Source organism: Oncorhynchus gorbuscha, linkage group LG03, assembly GCF_021184085.1.
Source record: "Oncorhynchus gorbuscha isolate QuinsamMale2020 ecotype Even-year linkage group LG03, OgorEven_v1.0, whole genome shotgun sequence".
Taxonomy (NCBI): domain Eukaryota; kingdom Metazoa; phylum Chordata; class Actinopteri; order Salmoniformes; family Salmonidae; genus Oncorhynchus; species Oncorhynchus gorbuscha.
In genome coordinates, this window is record NC_060175.1 from 52,860,253 (window position 1) to 52,887,935 (window position 27,683).

Genomic DNA, 27,683 nt, shown 5'->3' on the forward strand with positions numbered 1-27,683 from the left:
TAACCCAGACTACTCTGAAACGGAGATAACCCGGTAGCAGACGAAGGAAGCGAATTGTGAGCGTATTCTGCCCAGGGGAGCTGTTCTGCCCAAGACGCAGGGTTTCTGAAAGAAAGGCTGCGTAGTATGCGACCAATCGTCTGATTGGCCCTCTCTGCTTGACCGTTAGACTGGGGATGAAACCCGGAAGAGAGACTGACGGACGCACCAATCAAACGACAGAACTCCCTCCAAAACTGTGACGTGAATTGCGGGCCTCTGTCTGAAACGGCGTCTAACGGGAGGCCATGAATTCTGAATACATTCTCAATAATGATTTGTGCCGTCTCCTTAGCGGAAGGAAGTTTAGCGAGGGGAATGAAATGTGCCGCCTTAGAGAACCTATCGACAACCGTCAGAATCACAGTCTTCCCCGCAGACAAAGGCAGACCGGTAATGAAGTCTAAGGCAATGTGAGACCATGGTCGAGAAGGAATGGGGAGCGGTCTGAGACGACCGGCAGGAGGAGAGTTACCCGACTTAGTCTGCGCGCAGTCCGAACAAGCAGCCACGAAACGGCGCGTGTCACGCTCCTGAGTCGGCCACCAAAAGCGCTGGCGAATAGACGCAAGAGTGCCTCGAACACCGGGATGACCAGCTAACTTGGCAGAGTGAGCCCACTGAAGAACAGCCAGACGAGTGGAAACAGGAACGAAAAGGAGGTTACTAGGACAAGCGCGGGCGACGCAGTGTGCGTGAGTGCTTGCTTAACCTGTCTTTCACCCCCAGACTGTTAACCCGACAACACGCCCATAAGGAAGAATCCCCTCGGGATCAGTAGAAGCCACAGAAGAACTAAACAGACGGGATAAGGCATCAGGCTTGGTGTTCTTGCTACCCGGACGGTAAGAAATCACAAACTCGAAACGAGCGAAAAACAACGCCCAACGAGCTTGACGGGCATTAAGTCGTTTGGCAGAACGGATGTACTCAAGGTTCTTATGGTCTGTCCAAACGACAAAAGGAACGGTCGCCCCTCCAACCACTGTCGCCATTCGCCTAGGGCTAAGCGGATGGCGAGCAGTTCACGGTTACCCACATCATAGTTGCGCTCAGATGGCGACAGGCGATGAGAAAAATAAGCGCAAGGATGAACCTTATCGTCAGACTGGAAGCGCTGGGATAGGATGGCTCCCACGCCTACCTCTGAAGGTCAACCTCGACAATGAATTGTCTAGTGACGTCAGGAGTAACGAGGATAGGAGCGGACGTAAAACGTTCTTTAAGAAGATCAAAAGCTCCCTGGGCGGAACCGGACCACTTAAAACACGTCTTGACAGAAGTAAGAGCTGTGAGAGGGGCAGCAACTTGACCGAAATTACGAATGAAACGCCGATAGAAATTAGCGAAACCTAAAAAGCGCTGCAACTCGACACGTGACCTTGGAACGGGCCAATCACTGACAGCTTGGACCTTAGCGGAATCCATCTGAATGCCTTCAGCGGAAATAACGGAACCGAGAAAAGTAACGGAGGAGACATGAAAAGAGCACTTCTCAGCCTTTACGTAGAGACAATTCTCTAAAAGGCGCTGTAGAACACGTCGAACGTGCTGAACATGAATCTCGAGTGACGGAGAGAAAATCAGGATATCGTCAAGATAGACAAAAACAAAAATGTTCAGCATGTCTCTCAGAACATCATTAACTAATGCCTGAAAAACAGCTGGCGCATTGGCGAGACCGAACGGCAGAACCCGGTACTCAAAATGCCCTAACGGAGTGTTAAACGCCGTTTTCCACTCGTCCCCCTCTCTGATGCGCACGAGATGGTAAGCGTTACGAAGGTCCAACTTAGTAAAGCACCTGGCTCCCTGCAGAATCTCGAAGGCTGATGACATAAGGGGAAGCGGATAACGATTCTTAACCGTTATGTCATTCAGCCCTCGATAATCCACGCAGGGGCGCAGAGTACCGTCCTTCTTTTAACAAAAAGAACCCCGCCCGGCCGGAGAAGAAGAAGGCACTATGGTACCGGCGTCAAGAGACACAGACAAATAATCCTCGAGAGCCTTACGTTCGGGAGCCGACAGAGAGTATAGTCTACCTCGAGGAGGAGTGGTCCCCGGAAGGAGATCAATACTACAATCATACGACCGGTGAGGAGGAAGGGAGTTGGCTCGGGACCGACTGAAGACCGTGCGCAGATCATGATATTCCTCCGGCACTCCTGTCAAATCGCCAGGTTCCTCCTGAGAAGTAGGGACAGAAGAAATGGGAGGGATGGCAGACATTAAACACTTCACATGACAAGAAACGTTCCAGGATAGGATAGAATTACTAGACCAATTAATAGAAGGATTATGACATACAAGCCAGGGATGACCCAAAACAACAGGTGTAAACGGTGAACGGAAAATCAAAAAGAAATAGTCTCACTGTGGTTACCAGATACTGTGAGAGTTAAAGGTAGTGTCTCAAATTTGATACTGGGAAGATGACTACCATCTAAGGCAAACATGGGCGTAGGCCTGTCTAACGGTCCGAAAGGAATGTTATGTTTCCGAGCCCATGCTTCGTCCATGAAACAACCCTCAGCCCCAGAGTCAATCAAAGCACTGCATGTAGCACCCGAACCGGTCCAGCGTAGATGGACCGACATAGTAGTACAAGATCTAGATGAAGGGACCTGAGTAGTAGCGCTCACCAGTAGCCCTCCGCTTACTGATGGGCTCTGGCCTCTTACTGGACATGAATTAACAAAATGTCCAGCAACTCCGCAATAGAGGCACAGGCGGTTGGTGATCCTCCGTTCCCTCTCCTTATTCGAGATGCGAATCCCTCCCAGCTGCATGGGCTCAGTCTCAAAGCCAGAGGAGGGAGATGGTTGCGATGCGGAGCAGGGAAACACCGTTGATGCGAGCTCTCTTCCACGAGCCCGGTGACGAAGATCTACCCGTCGTTCTATGCGGATGGCGAGAGCAATCAAAGAGTCCACATCTGAAGGAACCTCCCGGGAGAGAATCTCATCCTTAACCACTGCGTGGAGTCCCTCCAGAAAACGAGCGAGCAGCGCCGGCTCGTTCCACTCACTAGAGGCAGCAAGAGTGCGAAACTCAATGGAATAATCCGTTATGGACCGTTCACCTTGGCATAAGGAAGCCAGGGCCCTAGAAAGCCTCCCCACCAAAAACTGAACGGTCAAAAACCCGAATCATCTCCTCTTTAAAGTTCTGGAATCTGTTAGAGCAATCAGCCCTTGCCTCCCAGATAGCTGTGCCCCATTCTCGAGCCCGGCCAGTAAGGAGTGAAATGACGTAAGCAACCCGAGCTCTCTCTCTAGAGTATGTGTTGGGTTGGAGAGAGAACACAATCTCACACTGCGTGAGAAAGGAGCGGCACTCAGTGGGCTGCCCGGAGTAGCAAGGTGGGTTATTAACCCTAGGTTCTGGAGGCTCGGCAGGCCAGGGAGTAACAGGTGGCACGAGACGTAGACTCTGGAACTGTCCAGAGAGGTCGGAAACCTGAGCGGCCAGGTTCTCCACGGCATGGCGAGCAGCAGACAATTCCTGCTCGTGTCTGCCGAGCATGGCTCCTTGGATCTCGACGGCAGTGTAACGAGCGTCTGAAGTCGCTGGGTCCATTCCTTGGTCGGTTCCTTCTGTCATGCGGGTGAAAGAGGACCCAAAAGCGACTTAACAGAAACAGAGTTTATTAAAGTCCAAAACGGAATAACAGAAATCCTCTAGACTTGTAGAGGGGAAACAACTGGAGAAGCGGCCACAGACTGCAGGTCGCCGGGTAGGCGCAGGCCGTAGTCGACTGAGACACCTGCTCACACGCAGCATCTGATGAAGGCACAAAACACGACAGGACAGGGTGATACACAATCACGGCAAAAACACGACAGGACAGGGCGAAACGCAATCACAGCATGGTGAATACAATACAAGGAACCGACGGGACAGGAACGGATCACAAAGGAATAAATAGGGACTCTAATCAGGGGAAAGGATCGGGAACAGGTGTGGGAAGACTAAATGATGATTAGGGGAATAGGAACAGCTGGGAGCAGGAACGGAACGACAGAGAGAAGAGAGAGCGAGAGAGTGAGAGAGGGAGGGGGAGAGAGAGGGATAGAAGGAGGGAAAGAACCAAACAAGACCAGCAGAGGGAAACGAATAGCATGGGGAGCACAGGGACAAGACATGACAATAAATGACAAACATGACAGTAAATATTCAATGTTAGCTACCACCAGTGTGCAAGTTGCAAAAGTAAACATTGAACTTACGGATAGCTCATTCCATTTTGCCTGACGAACGCCCGTCATCCTTTCAGGTGCACTCGTTGCAGAAGTGCTTAGCTGTAGCTGCTGCTGTTGTTGTTGTTGTTGGAATAGCTAGTTGAGCTACTTGTGTCATCAGTCTATCGTCCATATCAGCCACCATGTTGTAGACCGGCATCTGATTCAGCCTGGTTATGACATGAGTTGTTGGAAATCCATGCCCTCATTTGGTGATGCATCATTCCTTTGCACAAAGAGACTTCCGGCAGGTCCCAAAAACAAATTGTATCAATATTTTCTTTTTTTAATCAATAGCCGCTTGTCTCCTTTGCTGTATTTTACTAGTGTAACAGTATAATTTTAAACCGTCCCCTCGCCCATACCCGGGCGCGAACCAGGGACCTTCTGCACACATCAACAACAGTCACCCACGAAGCATCGTTACCCATCGCTCCACAAAAGCCGCGGCCCTTGCAGAGCAAGGGGAAACACTACTTCAAGGTCTCAGAGCAAGTGACGTAACCAATTGAAACACTATTTAGCACACACCGCTAACTAAGCTAGCCGTTTCACATCCGTTACACTCACCCCCCTTTTGACCTTCCTCCTTTTTCCGCAGCAACCAGTAATCCGGGTCAACAGCATCAATGTAACAGTATAATTTTAAACCGTCCCCTCGCCCATACCCGGGCGCGAACCAGGTACCTTCTGCACACATCAACAACAGTCACCCACGAAGCATCGTTACCCATCGCTCCACAAAAGCCGCGGCCCTTGCAGAGCAAGGGGAAACACTACTTCAAGGTCTCAGAGCAAGTGACGTAACCGATTGAAACGCTACTTAGCGCAAACAGCTAACTAAGCTAGCCGTTTCACATCCGTTACACTAGGCTTGGTTAGCTAGCTAACGTTCAATAGCTACCAAGCTATCCGTTCTTCCGCCAACGTTGGAAAGCTAACGTTAGCCAACTGCTTTGGAAGATTTGTAGCTAGCTAGTTCATTTTACTTGCCAGCAAACAGTAGCTTGTTCTTGTCAACATAATCCATGTAACATGATCATGTTAATGTTAGTTATTGACTACATTTCTACTGTAGCTATCTCTGCCAATGTTATAGCTGCTACAGTGCCAGCAAGCAGAGATAGCTATGCTAGCTAGATTTATTTCAAATATAATGTTATTTGTCACATGCGCCGAATACAACACCAAACCGTGAAATGCTTACTTACAAGCCCTTAACCAACAATGCAGTTCAAGAAATAGAGTTAAGAAAATATTTACTTAATCAACTAAAGTAAAAAATAAAATAGAAAGTCACACAATAATAAACAGTGAGTAGTAGTGGTGTAAAAACAAAGGGGGAGGTGTCAATGTAAATAGTCTGGGTGGCCATTTGATTAATTGTTCAGCAGTCTAATGGCTTGGGGGTAGAAGCTGTTAGCGAGCCTTTTGGACCTAAACTTGGCGCTCCGGTACCGCTTGCTGTGCGGTAGCAGAGAAAACAGTCTATGACTTGGGTGACTGGAGTCTTTGACATTTTTTGGGGCCTTCCTCTGACATCACCTAGTATATAGGTCCTGGATGGCAGGAAGCTTAGCCACAGTGATGTACTGGACCGTACGCACTACCCTCTATAGTGCCTTACGGTTGGATGCAGAGCAGTTGCTATACCAGGCGATGATGGAACCGGTCAGGATGCTCTCGATGTTGCAGCTGTAGAACTTTTTGAGGATCTGGGGACCCATGCCAAATCTTTTCAGTCTCCTGAGGGGGAAAAGGTGTTGTCGTGCCCTCTTCACAACTGTCTCGGTGTGTTTGGACTATGATAGTTTGATGGTGATGTGGACACCAAGGAACTTGAGATTCTCAACCCGCTCCATTACAGCCCCGTCAATGTTTCTTGACAGTCTCATTTGGAATGTTGTGGCTGTGGGCTATAGAGTACTCGCAGTACCATTTAGAAATGTTATCCCTAACCATTTACATGGCATGGTGCGACGAGTACAAATTCCCGGCAGTTGTTCATTGTTAGTTACATGAGTATATTTTTTCTAATTACCGCCAGTAGAAAAACACTCTCCTATTGAATTGTTGTGCCTTGAACTGGTTGAGATGGCTGCGTTTTCAAATCACATTAATTTGATTGGTCATTTTCAACCGTCACACCCTCACCTGGTTTTGTTCGTTTAATTGGATTATTTACCTTTCATTTACTATGCCCATGCATTTTATTGGCTGATGAGTTTGAGCCAATGTTTTATGAAATTACAGTTCTGGTCCCATCAAAACTGAAACTCTGATACATGGTACATGCTCCAGCAGAGACTTTTTTCCCCCTGGTTCATCTACAAATAGACCAGACCCAGCTGCTATCGCATTAGTGTCTATGAGATAGCCACCCCTTAGGTAGACTTGAACTGTGGCTAATAAATTCATTAAAAAATCCTACAATGTGATTTTCTGGATTTTTTTTCTCATTTTGTCTGTCATATTTGAAGTGTACCTATGATGAAAATTACAGGCCTCTCTCATCTTTTTAAGTGGAAGAACTTGCACAATTGGTGGCTGACTAAATACTTTTTTGCCCCACTGTATATCATCCAACGAAGTGCTTACTTGCAGGTTCCTTATCGAACAATGCAACAACAATAAGAAATAATAAAAGATAAGAATACGAACATAAAGTAAATGGCCCAGTAGAATATAATACAAATTTAGCATAAACAGGGGCGCAACTTTGTTTTTTTTATCCACCCGGATAAACACTCCAAACAGTCTACCCGACCACCCTGAGGCGTCCGCATGATCCTAAAGCACAGCGTTGCCTCATTTTGTATCACATTCCAATGATAAAACTGCGGGGGGGGGGGAATGCAATTTCGGAATGTCCCCAGTACTCCCCTGAGCATAAGTATAATACAGTTCATAAACTGTCTCTGAGGCTGTTGGTATCCGTCCTCATGCTCCGATACCATCTGCCGACGGTAAGGGAGATAAACGCTCATGGCTGGGGTGTGTGGGGTCCTAGATGATGCTGCGTGCCTTCCTTAGGCACCGCTTCAAGTAGATGTCCTGTATGGGTGGGATCACAGTCCTAGTGATGTACTGGGCCATCTTCACCGGCTGGAGGGCCTTGCTCTTGTGGACGTAGCAATTCCCATACCAGGTCGTGATGAAACCAGTCAGGACGCTCTCGATGGTGCAACGGTAGTATTTGGAAAGCAGATTACTCCATCATACACCGGACGGACAACCATGTACTGCAACGTCAGACTGAAGTTAACAAAATGCAAGGCAGTATGTGGACACAGGCGAAGACCAAGGCAGAGAGGAAAACAATAAAGACTGAAACTGGGGCCAGAGCTATTTAAATTGACACATTTCATCCCCATAGACATGGCTGTAGTGGACCATATGCAAAATATTTTACTGGGGACAGCAAAACACGTTTTTACCGTCTAAGAATATTGGTGTGCTGAATGATATAATACTAAGAAATATACAGCTTAAAGTTGATGCCCCGAAAGCACCTGCAGACATGGGCCAACTACCCGCGAAAATCTCTAATCTCCTCTGGGTTTTCTCATTTCAATGCACAAGAATGGAAAAATTGGACATGCGTTTACTTCCTATTCACTCTGAAGGGACTTGAAAGACAGCAGGTAGCCTAGCAGTGTCTTTCAAGTCCCTTCAGGCTGAACTGAAAAGGTGGCTGGTTTGAAACCCTGAGCCGGCAAGCTGAAAAATGTGTCTGTGCCCATGAGCAAGGCACTTAACCCTAATTGCTCCAGGGTCGCCGTCAATAATGTCTGATCCCTGCTGTTTGTCATAACAAGTGAAGATGGTAATGATCTGTTTGTCTTCACATTCATGGATCCAAACAAGGGTCTATCTCACCAGCTGACAGAACGACATTCAAAGGTAGACATGCTGGGGAGAGGTCATAAGCACTGATCAAAGTAGAAGTTTTTCCGCTCATCGCTCACTTACTTGCAAGGTGATTCTTCGCTGACAGATGGGCCTACCATGCTTTCAACCAGATGTAGAGCTAACACCGGGCTTAGTAACACAGTTGTTCTCTTGTCGTGTGTGCTTGTTGGTCCAGCATATGAAATCACACATTTCTCATGTCATGGCTCGTGTAAATTGGTTTGAGGAACATCTGAATCAATATAATTTCAAGCACCGTGTTGAGGTTCGGGACAAGGTATCGGAATCTGTACCAGAGGCATAGTTTATGCCAGTTCAGAGAATTATGAAGTGTTGTGCATATTGCCAGTATAAAGTACAGTTTGCCAGGACTACAGAGACAGTGGCTGTGGTAGTACCAGTTTCAAGCAAGGCTGCTTTTGAGGCATTACATATTTTTTTGTTTAGCCTTTAACCAGGCAAGTCAGTTATTAAGAACAAATTCTTATTTGGCTACTTGTAAGTAGCCGACGGTAAGGGAGATAAACGCTCATGGCTGGGGTGTGTGGGGTCCTAGATGATGCTGCGTGCCTTCCTTAGGCACCGCTTCAAGTAGATGTCCTGTATGTAAGTCGCTGTGGATAAGAGCGTCTGCTAAATGACTTAAATGTAATGTAATGTACTTGGAAGTGAAACTATAAGACATCAAGGGACCTACCAGTGGGAGTTTTGAGAGCAGAGCTACTGTTTATTTATTCATTTGTAGCGGTATTTAAAAATACAAATATATATTATTCATTGTTTGTGTTTATTTCAGAAAGTGTATCATACTTTTTATACGTTTTATTATCTGTTTTGTATATGGAACTTTGCATTGTACTGTGAAACTGATTGTGTTAAAATCCCATTTGTCAACCAGCCTTTTTAGCTTGGCCTTTAATCAGTTACGCTTTTGTTTCATGTTCTTTAATAACATATGATCTCTTATATTGCCGTGCTTGTTTCTTAATGTTATTGTTTTAAGTGTTTTACTATTTTAAATGCACTTCGAATAAAGTTTGAATTGAAGTTTGATTTGATATTGGATCATTAATTGACGAATCTATGAATATAGACACCATTAACTTTATAGTCTCTCGTTCTTATTAAGATATTTTTTCAAATGTAGGAACTAGGTTATAGGCCACCGAAATAAATGTTTGGAGTAGATTGCCTACTGAGCTGAACTGGGGTGTGATACGAGTACAATAGACAAGGTGTTAGAGGCTATTAGCATGTGTAAAGAGCCATCCATGCCAGAGCCAACTAATCAACACCGGCCAAGCTCTGTTTTTTATTCTGACTTCTCAATACTGAGCTTCTACTTCTTATCATCAAAGATATTCTGATTTACACGTACACACTCAGAAGCAGGCAATTTTACCTCGTGACATTCTTATGTCGTGCACAAATACCTTTCATATCCAGAAAATAGCCTTTTCTCGTGTTCCATATGAAAGGTTATCGCAACAGTGCCTTTGTATTGTATCAGCAGATTAGGAAACAATCAATGTCATCGGTATATTGTCTCACGCTGTGATTGGTTGTGAACCACTGAACATATGGCCTGTGAAAATGATTGTTTTATGTGAGTTCTATACAAAGACATTGTTTAGAATGTGTTTTGTAGATCTACTACTGTCTGTAGAGGACATGCTGAAGCACGGAATCACTAGAATAGCTTTATGTTGATTTGACTGCTGTCTGCTCTGTTTCTGTGCTGATGTTGGTATTTGGAGAGTATTGAATGAAAACGGCTGTAGGGTATGCAAGGCTACTAGTAAGATCCAGTAACGTGGTTTCCACTGCAACTACAATAAAAGGAAGAAGGTGTTGTCTCATCAGAATAGCAATTAGTTTTAGAATTCACTCCAAACAAACTGTAAGATAATTTAACAAATAATTATCTATGCACATGTTTCCAGTGTTATTTACAGCATGTTTTGTGCTCCTACCATGTTGTTGTCATGTTGTGTTGCTACCATGCTGTGTTGTCATGTGTTGCTGCGTTGCTATGTTGTTGTCTTAGGTCTCTCTTGATGTAGTGTTGTGTTGTCTGTTTTGTTGTGATGTGTGTTTTGTCCTATATTTACATATAAATATAAATATATACATTTATTTTTTATTTTAATTATTATATATATTTTATCCCAGCCCCTGTGCCTTTTGGCTTTTGTTAGGCCGTCATTGTAAATAATAATTTGTTCTTAACTGACTTGCCTAGTTAAATAAAGGTTAAATAAAATCAAATAATAAATGTAATACTTGAAACTCGAACATCTCACATTAATTCATATGTTGCATGTCTAAACAAACAATATGTCACTTAGAATGTCCATTGGTCTCCTGTCATGTCATTTTTTACATTGCCATACAATTCCTTTGGTGTCCTACTTTTCCAGCTCTTACTAACTGATATTTTAGCACCCACTAGTGGTACAAAAACGCCTCACAATGAATCAATGGAAAGTGAAGGGCTGGTATGGTTCATTTCTGACCATGCGACCACACCAGGGGAAAGACTGGGCCCTGGATACGGCCTATGTAGAGAAAGTCACAAAGGAAAAAAAAGTCCATAAAATATTGTCATCGAACTGGGCGCATTCAAGCGGTGACGGAGCGTTTATGGAACGGTCAGATATAAATATGCTATGAGGAACAAACGTTATTGATCTCTCCCGAGTGGCGCAGCGTTCTAAGGCACTGCATTTTTGTGCTAGACGCGTCACTACAGACACCCTGGTTCCAATCCAGCTGTATCACAACCAGCCGTGATTGGGAGACCCATGGGGCGACAAACAATTGGTCCTACCGTCGTCCGAGTTTGGCCGGTGTATGTTGTTTTAAATAATATTTTATTTGTAACTGACTTCCCTAGTTAAACGAAACGACATCACGTCGGCTCTATTCGTGGAGTTTCTATCGGCAACGTTTGGCCACTGAACGTGGCCCTGGTAACGCAAATTTGATCTGAAGTGAGAGATATTTTCTACACCAATGAGTTTAGCATATGACGTTCATCGTAGCTTCCTATTGATTGTTAGGGGTTCACATGAACCTTGACTTCAGGAGAACAGAACACTGCTATATAAGCCTATATATAGTACACACTGTCTCGATGCTCTGTCAACAATATTACATGCTTTTTCCCCCCCAAACCATGATGTCCTACTTTTCATGGTTATAACTGCAAAGTTATAATTTAATATTCAATATATTCTGTTATGTCGCTTTTCCTATTAAATAGCAGACTATTAAAGACTTTTCACAACTCAACATATACTATTTGTGTAACACTTTATAATTACTTTCATGAATAAGCATGAATATACTAGGCTATAGACTATTAATACATAAGTATATCATTATTTGTAAACATGTAGGCCAATTAACATTCATAAGCATGTATATGCCTAAGTATTAGCCTGTAAGAATTATAATTTATCATAAGTATTGTAACATATATAGTAATACAAAAATAATTCATAAACATTTATAAGCATTTATAATGGCATTTTCAGGAAAGTTTTTTTTAAGTGGTGCCTGCTAGGATATGTTGTAATTGCACGTGTCTGTGAGCTACTAAAATACCCAATTGAAATAATGTAGCCTAATGTGACTATTTACATTTGTAAAAACACTCAAATCTCGGCCTATTTGGAATGTATTTTGTGTGAGGTATTATGTTGGAATTGGGGTTTAATAACTAAATGTATTATTTGTTGAGCACTGCAGATGAAATTGATCTGTTTCGGCTACTCTTTGGTCCAATATTGTTATAGGCCTAGATTTATGAATTAATCAATAAAAGTGTTACATGCGTTGTTGGAGCCTGGTCTCATCAGCACAGCCGTATAAAGGCTCAGTGGGCATAGTTTTGATAGTCACAAATTAGATTCGTGTATTTTTCCCATTGAGGTCAGACTCCACCCTTCCTCTCCAGTCCATTTCAGAGGCTTTCAGAGGGATCATAGATTTTCTAAACTGTCTGCTTTAGGCTACAAGGTTTTTGTGGCTGCTGCTGCAGCTGCCATGGTAGCAGGGGGAGGAACAACCCTTTGAGGGAACAGCCAGCTCGGCGAGTCAGTCACATTCCTGGCCGGGATTCAATGACTGAACCAGACACAAACAAACAGAGCGAGAGAGAGAGAGAGAGAGAGAGTACAGCTAACTCACTTCACACATTCGCTTAGAGCTAGAGAGCTAGAGCGCCAGACTGCGCAGACTGGGCATATTTGAGGATCACATCGTGCGGACTAGACTGCAGAGGAGAAGAGAAAATGTGTTTCCTTTTTAGGCTCTTTTTGTGAGTGGTCCGAAGGATTTCCCTTACGTATCTGTGACCTAGAACATTTGTTTCAGGGTATTAGAACTCAATAGTGTCTTATCCTCCTTTTTAAATGGATACCGCCCTGGTGGTAACCTTCTCTAGTGACATGGAAATGCGCCGCGGTGGATTTACTGAGTCCTTAGCTGGATTTTGAAGACAACTGATTAAAATAGATCGCCTACATTTGAACTCACTTCTCTATATAGTGTTGAAAACATGGAGGCCCCGTCAAGCTTTCAGCCTCATCCCGGACTTCAGCAAACTCTGAAGCAGTTTCATTTGAGTTCTATGAGCTCTCTTGGTGGACCGGCGGCATTCTCCGCTCGGTGGCACCAGGAAATTCTGTTCAACAAAGATGGAAAAACAGCTGAACTGATGCTGGCCATGCCTGTCCAGACACCACCGGTTATGTCGGGGCCGTTATTCATTCCATCCGACCACACCACCGAAAGGTCCGAAACTGTCCTGGAGCGTGAGCCAATTTCGTGTTTCGTGGTAGGCGGCGAAAAACGTCTGTGTCTGCCGCAGATTCTCAACAGTGTCCTGCGGGATTTCTCGCTTCAGCAGATCAACTCCGTGTGCGACGACCTGCACATCTACTGCTCCCGGTGCACCGCGGACCAGCTGGAGATCCTCAAAGTAGTGGGTATCCTACCCTTCTCTGCCCCATCATGCGGACTGATCACCCAGACGGATGCTGAGCGCCTCTGCAATGCCCTCGTTTACAGTGGTTCCTACCTTCCTCACTGCAACAAGGAGCTGTCTGGCTCCATGGAGTTGGAGAGGACGGAAAAAAGTTTCAAAATATACCACGAATGTTTTGGTAGGTGTAAGGGGTTATTTGTCCCAGAACTGTATACCAGTCCCAATGCCGCCTGTATCCAATGCATGGACTGCAGACTCATGTACCCCACTCACAAGTTTGTGGTCCATAGTCACAAAAGACTAGAGAACCGGACAGTTCACTGGGGGTTCGACTCAGCTAACTGGCGGGCCTATGTTCTCCTGGACCCGGACTATACAGGGAAAGAAGAGAAAGCTCTCCTGGAGCAGCACCTCAAAGTAATCAAAGGCAAATTTGACTTCGTAAACAAGCTCTCAAACAAATCATGCAGGGTAAGTCTGATGAAGTTTATTACAGTTTGTGTAAAGTGCCTAAACGTCTTGGATGACTGACATTTAATTGGATTGCAAAAACTTGTTTTATTATTCATTCAGTATTGGCAGTGATTCCATGATTTAAATAATGGCCCTATTCTATTGGACACCCCCTGTTCTCGCTCTCACACACACACACACACACACACACGCACGCACGCACGCACGCACGCACGCACGCACGCACGCACGCACGCACGCACGCACGCACGCACCCAAGCACCCACACACACACACACACACACACACACACACACACACACACACACACCCACACACACACACACACACACACACACACACACACACACACACACACCCACATACACATATATATTCAGTACCAAAAGTTTGGACACATCTACTCATTAAAGGTGTTTTATTTATTTTTACTATTTTCTACAATGTACACTAATAGTGAAGACATCAAAACTATGAAATAACACATATGGAATCAAAATATATTTTATATTTGAGATTCTTCAAAGTACCCACCGTTTTTTCAGCTTTTCACACTCTTTTCACACTCTTGGCATTCTCTCAACTAGCTTCACCTGGAAGGCTTTTCCAACAGTCTGAAGGAGTTCCCACATATGCTGAGCACTTGTTGGCTGCTTTTCCTTCACTCTGCGGTCCTGCTCATCCCAAACCATATCAATTGGGTTGAAGTTGGGTTATTGTGGAGGCCAGGTCATCTGATGCAGCACTCCATCACTTTCCTTCTTGGTCAAATAGCCCTTACACAGCCTCGAGGTGTGTTGGGTCATTGTCCTGTTGAAAGACAACTGATAGTCCCACTAAGCTCAAACCAGATGGGATGGTGTATCGCTGCAGAATGCTGTGATAGACATGTTGATTAAGTGTGCCTTGAATAAATCACAGACTGTGTCACCAGCAAAGCACCCCTACACCATCACACCTCCTTCTTCATGCTTCCCGGTGTGAACCACACATGCAGAGATCACCTGTTCACCTACTCTTCGTCTCACAAAGACACGGCGGTTGGAACCGAAAATCTTAATTTGGACTCATCAGACCAAAGGGCAGATTTCCACCTGTCTAATGTCCATTGCTCATGTTTCTTGGCCCAATCAAGTCTTCTTCTTATTGGTGTTCTTTAGTAGTGATTTTCTTTGCAGCCATTCGACCATGAAGGCCTGATTCATGCAGCTTCCTGAACAGTTGATGTTGAGATGTGTCTGTTACTTGAACTCTGTAAAGCATTTATTTGGGCTGCAATTTCTGAGGCTGGTAACTACTGAACTTATCCTCTGCAGCAGAGGTAACTCTGGGTCTTCCTTTCCTGTGGCGGTCCTCGTGAGAGCCGGTTTCATCATAGCGCTTGATGGTTTTTGTGACTGCACTTGAAGTTCTTGACATTTTCCAGATTGACTGACCTTCATGTCTTAATGTAATGATGGACTGTCGTTTCTCTTTGCTTATTTGAGCTGTTCATGCCATAATATGAACTTTTGAGCAAATAGGGCTATCTTCTTCTGTATATACCAACCCTACTTTGTGCTGATTGGCTCAAACACATTAAGAAGGAAATAAATTCCACAAATGAACTTTTAACAAGGCAACACCTGTTGATTGAAATGCTTTCCAGGTGACTACCTCATGAAGCTGGTTGAGAGAATGCCAAGAGTGTGCAAAGCTGTCATCAAGGCAAAGGGTGGCTACTTTGAAGAATATAAAATATATTTTGATTTGTTGAACACCTTTTTGGTTACTACATGATTCCATATGTGTTATTTCATCGTTTTGATGTCTTCACTATTAGTCTACATTGGAGAAAATAGTACAAAATAAATAAAAACCCTTGAATGAGTAGGTGTGTCCAAACTTTTGACTGCTACTGTATATACACCCACATTATTTATTTCCTTTTTTTCCCTGGCTGATCTTTTGCACATGCACATATATTGGTGTAAATTCACATTTAAAAGGTTTGTTTTAAAATTGAACATTAAAATCAACAGAATCTCAAACTATCACACCCTTGAGTGGCCCTCCAATCGACTCCCCTTGGGGGAGTTAACCGGACCAGAACCCCCCCCTAGGGTAACTCAAGGGCATCTGCATATGACAAATGGAGCCTCAATTATATATTTTATTAGTCCAAGAGGGGAGGGGGGGCTGGGGAATTCATTTTTGGGGTTAGGTAATTAGAGTTTAATGAGCTTTGGGTTATCAAGATGTCTATGAGAAAGGGCTGTGTTGAACAGGATAGTGTGTGTGTGTGTGTGTGTGTGTCAGAGGAGACTGGTGGGTGGAGATATAGCAGTACGGCCTCTTCATAATGACTGGTATAGAGGGAATGGAATGATATCTAATGGGAAGACCATGTGTTTGATACCTTTCCATTCATGCTGTGCCACCAAGCCGCCTGTGGTGTGTGTGCACATTGACGGATGTGGTGGTGGAAGGTTTTCAGGTTGACCACTTGCCTGTTCGGCCTCTGCCTGGCTCCAAGCGAGGGTCACAGACGTTTGGAGCGGACTAAGGACGAGGCGACATGGTGGCTGTTTCCCTCAGCTCACAGCAGCTGTTGAGTGGGACTCTGCTAATGACTGGCCCCTATGTATCTCCATGGTGTAACAACTCCACTGTGAACAGGAGACACAGGGCCATTTCTCGTAAATCCCCCCCTCCCAGTGACTTTCAATTTCACTATCAGTGCTACTCACGAAATTGTGGCATTTTTTTTAATGCAGTTATAAATGGAGGTCTTTCTCGACCAAGAGAGGCTTGGTTGAATATTGATGCGGTTCCGTTGTGATGGTGGATGTTCAGACGAGGTATCTCAGAGACCGTTTGCAATCTATTATTTAATGATTGGCTACAAAGAGATGTAAGGACCTTTTGTTGTGGAGAAAAACAGAGATCCACTGTACTCGTCCCTTCTGTTATGGCTCTGATCAAAAAATATCCGGAATTAGTTCCTAGCAAACTACATTGCATTGCAGATTCCATGCATACATTGTCCTCTATTTTTTAAATTCTACATAAATTCTTAATTTCTAAGTTGCTTTGTAAAATGGCACCAAATCTCACAGCAAATGCCCATTCAATAATAAGTGAACATAATCTGTGTCATTTTCGATTGAAGAAATGGACAAAGGAAACTAGATAACGGAGTTGCGGACCTGAAGAAAAAATGTCTGAGGAAAAATCTCCACCACCTGTGGCTTGTGGCTGGTCTCCCAACTGTAGCCATCATGTCATGATATATGTTCAGCGTGCTTCATATTTTACAAAACTGTGAGGTCTCTGCTGACAGCCTTCGAGTGTCTGATGAAATATATACCGACTGAGCTGAGGCAGGCAGCATCAGGGGGAGTGGTCTCTGTGTGTGTGTGTTTGCCTGCCATGGTTCACTGTCAGGAGTGTCCCAGTTAGCAGACAGTCAGGCCTGGTCCTTAGGGAGCAGCACACCAGTGCTCCCATACATCACTCTGACAGGGGAAGCTGGTGAGAGGCCGGACAGCCGCCAGCAGCCAGCCTTGGCTCGCTTACCCATGAAACAAGAACTCAATATTATTGCCCCGCCTCAGACCAACACTGATGTCGGGGTGTTTTATCAATCAGTCCAGGATCCACTGTCTGTCTGGGCCTTCAGTTACACTACTGTACATGTAGTGCTGTAAACTAGGCTCAGTTGAGAAACACCTTTTTGCTATTTTGGAGTAATCTCTTTGACTAAAAAGAAAGTATAGTGATAGAATGGATCATAATTAATCAAATGATTTAATTCAAGTACTGTGGAAAGTTGAACAGGGTTTCCACATAGCTAAAGACGGCATTATATTTCGTTGAATATCATTGTTCGGGTACAAAGCAGACAGGGATCAGAGGGGGTTGACACCAGAGGGCCGTTGTGTCTGTTTTGAATCAAATCCTGCATTTGGTCATTAAGCCGTTGCCTAGCGTACATATGGGGGCAGATTGGAAGAGAAGAGGCTGTAGGCTCTGATTGAGGAGATGCGAGCCCAGTGGGGCAGGGCCTTGACATGTGTTGTCAAAGGGCCGTGACACCTGACCTCTATCCACAGAGAGTGACCCCACCCACCCCCACTGTATTCACAGCATTCAATCAGATGCCCTTGTGTCCAGTCCACTGGCCAGATGGCTGTCTGATAAAGGACCGAGATTCACAGCAAATGTTTAAATACAAATAACAAACGTTATTCCCAACGACACAACCAACCATACGAACAACACAAACACATAGTCCACCAGTCTCCATCATACAGGAAAAAAGTCATGAGAGTTAGTACACCAGAATACAATATAAACCTATATGATACACCAAATAATAAGAGTTAGTACACCAGAATACAATATAAACCTATATGATACACCAAATAATAAGAGTTAGTACACCAGAATACATTATAAACCTATATGATACACCAAATAATAAGAGTTAGTACACCAGAATACAATATAAACCTATATGATACACCAAATAATAAGAGTTAGTACACCAGAATACAATATAAACCTATATGATACACCAAATAATAAGAGTTAGTACACCAGAATACAATATAAACCTATATGATACACCAAATAATAAGAGTTAGTACACCAGAATACAATATAAACCTATATGATACACCAAATAATAAGAGTTAGTACACCAGAATACAATATAAACCTATATGATACACCAAATAATAAGAGTTAGTACACCAGAATACAATATAAACCTATATGATACACCAAATAATAAGAGTTAGTACACCAGAATACAATATAAACCTATATGATACACCAAATAATAAGAGTTAGTACACCAGAATACAATATAAACCTATATGATACACCAAATAATAAGAGTTAGTACACCAGAATACAATATAAACCTAATATGATACACCAAATAATAAGAGTTAGTACACCAGAATACAATATAAACCTATATGATACACCAAATAATAAGAGTTAGTACACCAGAATACAATATAAACCTATATGATACACCAAATAATAAGAGTTAGTACACCAGAATACAATATAAACCTATACGATACACCAAATAATAAGAGTTAGTACACCAGAATACATTATAAACCTATATGATACACCAAATAATAAGAGTTAGTACACCAGAATACATTATAAACCTATATGATACACCAAATAATAAGAGTTAGTACACCAGAATACATTATAAACCTAAATAATAATAAGAGTTAGTACACCAGAATACAATATAAACCTATATGATACACCAAATAATAAGAGTTAGTACACCAGAATACAATATAAACCTATATGATACACCAAATACATTATAAACCTATATGATACACCAAATAATAAGAGTTAGTACACCAGAATACAATATAAACCTATATGATACACCAAATAATAAGAGTTAGTACACCAGAATACAATATAAACCTATATGATACACCAAATAATAAGAGTTAGTACACCAGAATACAATATAAACCTATATGATACACCAAATAATAAGTTAGTACACCAGAATACATTATAAACCTATATGATACACCAAATAATAAGAGTTAGTACACCAGAATACAATATAAACCTATATGATACACCAAATAATAAGAGTTAGTACACCAGAATACAATATAAACCTATACGATACACCAAATAATAAGAGTTAGTACACCAGAATACAATATAAACCTATATGATACACCAAATAATAAGAGTTAGTACACCAGAATACAATATAAACCTATATGATACACCAAATAATAAGAGTTAGTACACCAGAATACAATATAAACCTATATGATACACCAAATAATAAGAGTTAGTACACCAGAATACAATATAAACCTATATGATACACCAAATAATAAGAGTTAGTACACCAGAATACAATATAAACCTATATGATACACCAAATAATAAGAGTTAGTACACCAGAATACAATATAAACCTATACGATACACCAAATAATAAGAGTTAGTACACCAGAATACAATATAAACCTATATGATACACCAAATAATAAGAGTTAGTACACCAGAATACAATATAAACCTATATGATACACCAAATAATAAGAGTTAGTACACCAGAATACATTATAAACCTATATGATACACCAAATAATAAGAGTTAGTACACCAGAATACAATATAAACCTATATGATACACCAAATAATAAGAGTTAGTACACCAGAATACAATATAAACCTATATGATACACCAAATAATAAGAGTTAGTACACCAGAATACAATATAAACCTATATGATACACCAAATAATAAGAGTTAGTACACCAGAATACAATATAAACCTATATGATACACCAAATAATAAGAGTTAGTACACCAGAATACAATATAAACCTATATGATACACCAAATAATAAGAGTTAGTACACCAGAATACAATATAAACCTATATGATACACCAAATATTATCAGTATACAAAATAGAATTCCGCCTGTTCTTCTATTTGGTAAGAAAAGTACATAAAATAGGGTTTTGTGAGGAATTACAACAACAACAAAAAATCCCTATCGTTTTCCAATATTTCTCAGTATACGTTTAAGGCAACAGCATTAATCTCGTGACTGCGTGGAGAGGAGAAGCGGACTCTGGAGACCCATGTCGTCCTTACTTAATCAAATGAAGCCTCTTCATGCGAGGCCAATTTATGACATTTCTCATCCCATTGTTCTGCTCACTCCCATCAAATTCGCCTCAAACCTGGGACCAAAACAATCAACTGAGTAGTCTCTGGGTGGTGAGGAATGGTTGTTGTACCTGTGTGCTTTTGTACCGGTGTGTGCAACTCAGGGCTAGCGAGACAGTTGTGTCTGTTTTGTGATTTGTGTATGAGGGTGTCTTTGTTCACTAGGGAAGTGCATTTCTCCTTACAAGCGCGATTCGATACGCATCTAAACACATGGACTCCAATACGATACAGGAACGATGCTTTTAGTTTGAAACGATTCAAATCGATGCGCTAACGTCGATGCGCACGACCCCATTCTAAATGAATATCTGATACTGATGGAGCTCAGGAGCTGGATTTGTCTGAGCTGACTTCTCTGAGCCGAGTGGGCCTGTGTACAGTATGTGTGTGTGTGTGTGAGTGAGTGATGTAGTGTGTGGGCTGAGCCATAGGGAGACGATTTACCATTTACCACTATCAGATTAGGGGGTTCAATTTATGTTTTTGCGCCGTGACGTTTTATCTGAAATCCTCGTCATCCGCCGATTAATTTGTCATATAGCAGATTAAATGTTTTGAGCTAGTAATACGTCAATATTTAGTTATCAGAAATGAGCTACGACATACAAAAGCCGATTAATTTAACACTGTTTTTGGATTCCACCCGTCTCACAAGCGAATGGTTTTGACCATTTGGAACTTTATGGAGAGTTGCTCTCTTCTCCCGTTCCAACCTGTGAGGCTGTGCAAGAATGATTGCTGTCCTTGTTATGAAATTACACCTTTACCATGTTCACGTGAAAATGGCCAGATGCACTGACTGTTTAAAGCAGAACTACCCAAAACATTTTGTACGGTGAATCTTTCAATCCCTAAGTCCCATTCAGCAGATAGATCAGCAAGATGTGAGTTGTGTCCATTCTGGTAGCCTACAAAGCTCTGCCGTTAAAACAACATTTTCTACAGCGCATTTGATAACAATGACCCAGCAAGTTAAATTGGTTGTTCCTCAGTTAATAAAGCCTATGATTTAAGATTGCGGCGGCCATTTTACAAACATTTGGATGCTGAATGTGCCACGCAGATATAGCCGAACAATATTAGAACAGGGTAATGGTAGGCCTATCTATCGTTGGCACAAGCAGTTGCGTTCTGCCGTTCTGTGCACACAATTATCTGACTTTGAGATCAACGTCATACGCTGTTACATGCATAAAAGCTCAATAGGAGGCTGAAGGAGAGGGGCGCGTCAATTCAGTCACAACAGAAAAGAGGAATAAAGCAGAAAATAAAATATGAGTAAAAAACTTTAGTGAACGGGCGATTTGTAGAGCTTGAATGCTTTTTTTTTTTTTTTAGTTTTTACCTATGCACGCTTCATTTGGATCGGTTTGGGCTCCCGCACACCAATGCACTCTCATCTTAAACATTTGAACTGGGGACCGGTGTGTGCAGTAAGTGCGTGTAAGTTGGCATGTAATTATGCCTGGATCAGCTGGACTGGAAGTTTAAAATGAGCTCACTGACTGCTCATTTCCATTCCCATCTGTTTGCTGACCTCTGGGAAGCCCTGAGGTCACACATGGTGCATCCCCCCGGCCCCTGGTCAGCCCCGTCTGACCACCACTGACCCAACACAACTCCTCACTGACCAGCACCTCCCCGAAATGGAATAGCCAAGTCCGACCAAGACTCAGTATCTCCAACTCCTGCCTCCAGTCCAACCTAAACCATAGCCTAGTCCCTAACCAGACAGATAATGCCGTGGATAACAGATCCAGTCCAACCTAAACCATAGCCTAGTCCCTAACCAGACAGATAATGCCGTGGATAACAGATCCAGTCCAACCTAAACCATAGCCTAGTCCCTAACCAGACAGATAATGCCGTGGATAACAGATCCAGTCCAACCTAAACCATAGCCTAGTCCCTAACCAGACAGATAATGCCGTGGATAACAGATCCAGTCCAACCTAAACCATAGCCTAGTCCCTAACCAGTCCCAGATCCAGTCCAACCTAAACCATAGCCTAGTCCCTAACCAGACAGATAATGCCGTGGATAACAGATCCAGTCCAACCTAAACCATAGCCTAGTCCCTAACCAGACAGATAATGCCGTGGATAACAGATCCAGTCCAACCTAAACCATAGCCTAGTCCCTAACCAGACAGATAACCAGACAGAACCTAAACCATAGCCTAGTCCCTAACCAGACAGATAATGCATAACAGATCCAGTCCAACCTAAACCATAGCCTAGTCCCTAACCAGACAGATAATGCCGTGGATAACAGATCCAGTCCAACCTAAACCATAGCCTAGTCCCTAACCAGACAGATAATGCCGTGGATAACAGATCCAGTCCAACCTAAACCATAGCCTAGTCCCTAACCAGACAGATAATGCCGTGGATAACAGATCCAGTCCAACCTAAACCATAGCCTAGTCCCTAACCAGACAGATAATGCCGTGGATAACAGATCCAGTCCAATCTAAACCATAGCCTAGTCCCTAACCAGACAGATAATGCCGTGGATAACAGATCCAGTCCAACCTAAACCATAGCCTAGTCCCTAACCAGACAGATAATGCCGTGGATAACAGATCCAGTCCAGAGTGTTGGTAGAATTCATTGTTTGGAACTCTGTTCATTTGGCTCTTTTTCTAAATCCTTTTGAAAACATGGCCCACTGACCACCAGCTCCCCGGAGAAGTGCATCATGCCATCTCTTCTGTGATTGAAGGCGAGTGGGGGTCAGTGTGTCAGAAAGAAGGTGTGAGGAGCTCACAGGGGTCTTGCCCTCCATTCTCCAGGGGCTGACCCCATGTTAAAAGGGCGTCAGCTGGAGTTCTGTGATGGGCGCTAAAGACCTGCCCCCTCCTTTGTTCCAGAGCCCTGCCATTCAGAGGCTGTGAAGTGCAGCTATTCCTCTTTGTTAATGCCTTGTTTATTTGGGTGGTGCGTGGGTAAAAGGTTGGGGACAGACAGGTAGAGTGGGACCCTCATCTCCCTTTAAAAGGAGCCTTCTCGTGCCCTGAGGATATCCTCGAGCGTGCTTCTCTTCCTCACGCTCTTGCGAGCAGGGGAATGTGGTGCGATATCTCACTCATAATGTCAGAGGACCGGGGTTACGCAAGTAACTTTTAATCGTTACGTTCGAATAGCAAACAAAAACCCATAACAAAGTGAGGGGATGTCCAATACAAGGCGTGCACAATCTCAGTTTAGTAAGATATGTCCCAAAAACAGTACTCAAGAGGTAAACTCCTCTGTCGGAGAAGGCCCTTCTAGCACCATCTAAAAAAATGGGACGAGGAAAAGCCAAAGCTTTGTGGACTCGGGAGTACCAGCTAGCTGTCTAGGGATCTGACTGGTCTCTAGGTCAATGGAGAGAGTTCTCCTTGACAGAGCCAAGTGGTCTTTGCCATTTACATAAAAAGGTATTCCAGGTAGAACTCTTTTCGGTTCCATGTAGAACCATCTGTGGAAGCACCTTTTTTCCCCCAAAGAGTGTAGAGAGAAAAAACGCCCCTCAGAATCCTATAAAGGGCTATGAGGGTTTCTCAGTGAGCTCTGGAAACATGTCCTCCCTTGGAACAGGAGAGCAGAATATTTAGGGTTCCCTACCTTGACGTACAGATTAGCAGCGCCCTCTGGTGGGAAAACCGGAGCGGCACATACCGGAACTGGCTTGACTGTGATAGCTCGCGTCATAGCAATCAGAGGCAAAAGGCCATAGACACGGGAAAAAGGGGGTACAGTGGATGGCGAAAGACAGATTGCCGTCCTGCTCCGTGTGTCAGTGAGACCGGATGGACGGCTGACATGCCGACTTCTACCCCTGGCTGAAAACCTGAGAAGACACCGGGGGGGGGCCTGAGCGAGGGAGGCACTCGGGGGAACAAACTCAGAGGGGGGACTAAAAGTGAGTCTCCTCCATTTTCTCATGTGAGAATGGTCACAAAAGTGAGCTGCTGCACAGAGAATAGGATTTTGTCTTAACGCAGGCCTGCCTTCCGACTTCTGCAAAACTGTAGAAGCTGTTCAATCCGAAGACAGAGGGGTAGGGCAGAGAGCCGTAGGCCCTGCACACTATCATCTTCAGCTGCCAGGGCTGCGCCCTAGGCAGGCTGACCCTTCTTCCCTCCCTTAGGAGGGTTAGCGGGGAGGATCCTTGCTTCCGCTGCAGCATAAGACTGCTTCTCTACAAGTTTGCTTTGGTTCAGGAGCCTGAGTTTCGGCAGACTGCTGCGCTGCTGGGGACCTCTGTCCCCCAAGGCCAGCTTTTTGCCCCTTCCCAGCTGTAAGACTGGGGCGAGATGCAGGAACCAACATTGGGGCATCAAGGAGGTCCACTTTTTATTTGTCTGTTAAGCTGGATAAGCTCAGCCAAAATACCCCCTTCTCTCACCACTGCAAGGCTCAGTACTACCACAGCCTTGAATGGCACTACGAAAGGCATGGAGGTTCGGGTCTGTCATCATACAGATCTCTTCCCAAGCATCTGGGTCTAGGGTGTCCGATTCCAGTTACTTACACACTTCCTCCAGTAACTGAACCTGATACGCCAACAATAAAGAGGTCACATTGAGAGCTCTAATTGCTTGGGCTGAGGTAAAGCACTCTGCCTTCACATGGAGTGAGGTGCTGGTTTCGTTAGTAACATGGGGAAAGGGGCTGAGGTGGTAAGCCAGTGACGGCTCCACCGTGGGAGGGTTGCCAAACCCAGATTCTTCCATATTGTCCAGGCTCGGGGTACCCCTTGCAAGAATCTTGCTAGTGCGGGGTTTTTCCCATGAGCTCTTAGCTTCCCTGGGGCAAGCTGGTACTGCGGGGAGCAGTTCCCTTATGGGAGTCTCTTCCCATCCTATAGGTCCCTTAATAGGAGTATGGGCTCTCATTGCTGAGTCTAGCCACGGCCCGCTTGCAGACATGAAGGAGCCCAAACTTTACTGGAGGAGGGGCACATCCACTGCTCTCAGGGCCGTTAGGTCTGCTGGCTTGGGAGGGTGGGAGAACGGGGTCATCAGTGCAGGAGATGCGGGCTATCTCACCTTCCCCTGATACTGCGTCGTCAGACAATGAGGCGAGGGAGTTGAGGCTTTCCATGACCTCGCCCCAACTGGGCTTGGTTGCAGAGAGCTGATTCTCAGCTGTTGCTGTTGGCTCGAAGGCAAGAGGGGCTATTGAGATAAAAGCATTAAGCCTCCTCTCTTCAGACCTGCCCTCATCAACAGTCTGCAGTGCTCACCGGACTCAGGCATGTTCCTTACACAAGAAATTGATGCATAGGGGGGACCGAGCAACGCCTGTGTTGTAAGAACAACTTGTAGATGGAGCAAGCTAGCTAGTACCTTGTGGCTGGTGGCTAGCAAATCGGAACTTGTGTAAATGGCGTACTAAGCTAGCTAGTTAGAAGCCTTGCGGCTAACAGCTAGCCATAATGAGCACCATATAACACTATAGCCGCGAGGCTTGTGGGGTGTTAGCTAGCTCAGTGCTAGCTGAAGGAAACCGCGTGGGGGCAAAGTTAGCCTTCAGATAGAGTGCTCCAGTGACCAACAGCATCGTGCAGGCTGGGATGGACGGTCGAGTTAACACAACAGGCGAATGTAGGTTAAGATATTTTTTTTATTTTACCTTTATTTAACCAGGTAGGCTAGTTGAGAACAAGTTCTCATTTGCAACTGCGACCTGGCCAAAAACAAAGCATAGCAGTGTGAACAAACAACACAGAGTTACACATGGAGTAAACAATTAACAAGTCAATAACACAGTAGAAAAAAAATGGGCAGTCTATATACAATGTGTGCAAAAGGCATGAGGAGGTAGGCGAATAATACAATTTTGCAGATTAACACTGGAGTGATAAATGATCAGATGGTCATGTACAGGTAGAGATATTGGTGTGCAAAAATAAATAAAAAACAGTATAAAAACAGTATGGGAATGAGGTAGCTGAAAATGGGTGGGCTATTTACCAATAGACTATGTACAGCAGCGATCGGTTAGCTGCTCGGATAGCTGATGTTTGAAGTTGGTGAAGGAGATAAAAGTCTCCAACTTCAGCGATTTTTGCAGTTCGTTCCAGTCACAGCTAGATGAGAGACAGGAGCTATCAATGCTACCATGCTAATGAGGTTAGCTCGCCTCTCAGCGAGCTAGCCAAGTTAGCCTTGCCAATTGGGCTAACTGAGTCTCAATAGCTAGCCATGACGCCAGCTACCAACGGAGAGTGATAAGTAGAAAGGAATTTCTACACAAAACAAAAGCCTTCCGGTTAGTACTCAACCTCTTGACAGGGTTAGAAGACCTGCAATATCCTTCTCGGTTCACCTGTGAGCAGTTAAGCAGGAAAACATGTATCCAGAAGATCTGAGGAGAAGAGAAGCGCGAAATAACCAGAGGGCGGAAGAGTGCTCCTTTGAAGGTAGGTGAGGGGCTCACCTCATTCGCCACCCTACCTGTCTCTCCAACAGACACTTTTAATAGGCACTTCCGAGAGTAGGCGAACCCCACATGTGAGATATCGCTTTGCTGTGTCCGTCTGTGCCAATGGCACCCTGTTCCATGTTGGGCAGCCAGTCGCCACTGACTGGTCAGTCTGCTGCAAAAGCATGCACACTAACCTGAAACTATAGCAACATGCAGAGTATTATTCCCATTTTTCATAGACTATGAAAAATAGATGAGACAGGGTTTTTTGATGGAGTGTCAGTTCTCTTAAGGCGGCGTGCTAGTCAGTCAGAGAAGAAGGAGATTAGTGAGGAGGAGAAGGAATGGCGTATGTGTAGAGGAGGAGTAGATTATGTAGTCATGCTGAGAGCAGATGCCTGGATGGGGTTTGGGGAGACTGTCCTGTTCCACTTCCCTCTGTCTGACCCTGATCCACTCACATGTTCTGTAAGAGTTACTGCTGCTGACTCTTATCAGTGAATTTAGCTTATCTGCTTGTTAGAGAACAGGAATTAAAAACATAAGAATGTGTCTTACGGACTGGCTTGCTGCCCGGCGACACACACAGGCTTTAGTCGTATTAGGATGATTCAAAGTGATTCAAGTTTCTACGTTTGTTTTGAAGCCACAGACAGCAGTGTCTTTTTTTTGTATTATTTTTTTTTATATCCATCTTGGTTTGCCTGTGTTGGAACTGGGCTGCAGTGCTAGTCTGTGTTTTGGATCTGTCGGACCACGTTGGTGCTGTACCCGTGTAGCCCCAGTCAGAACGGAGCAAAGCCAGGGCCTGCCGGTGCCGTATGACAAATCAGCGTTCTGCTCTCGCCTACATTCCACCCACCAACC

The 27,683-nt window shown here is 44.0% G+C and overlaps 1 protein-coding gene across 1 annotated transcript in view; it reads left to right on the plus strand.

Moving 5' to 3' along the window:
- Positions 1 to 12,367: 12,367 nt before the first annotated feature.
- The window catches only part of skib (v-ski avian sarcoma viral oncogene homolog b), a 40,241-nt gene continuing 24,925 nt past the window's right edge, over positions 12,368 to 27,683 (plus strand). The window contains exon 1 of the mRNA XM_046342920.1: positions 12,368 to 13,659. Coding sequence (XP_046198876.1) covers positions 12,760 to 13,659 — 900 coding nt within the window. The 5' untranslated portion in view covers positions 12,368 to 12,759. The remainder of the gene's footprint in view (positions 13,660 to 27,683) is intronic.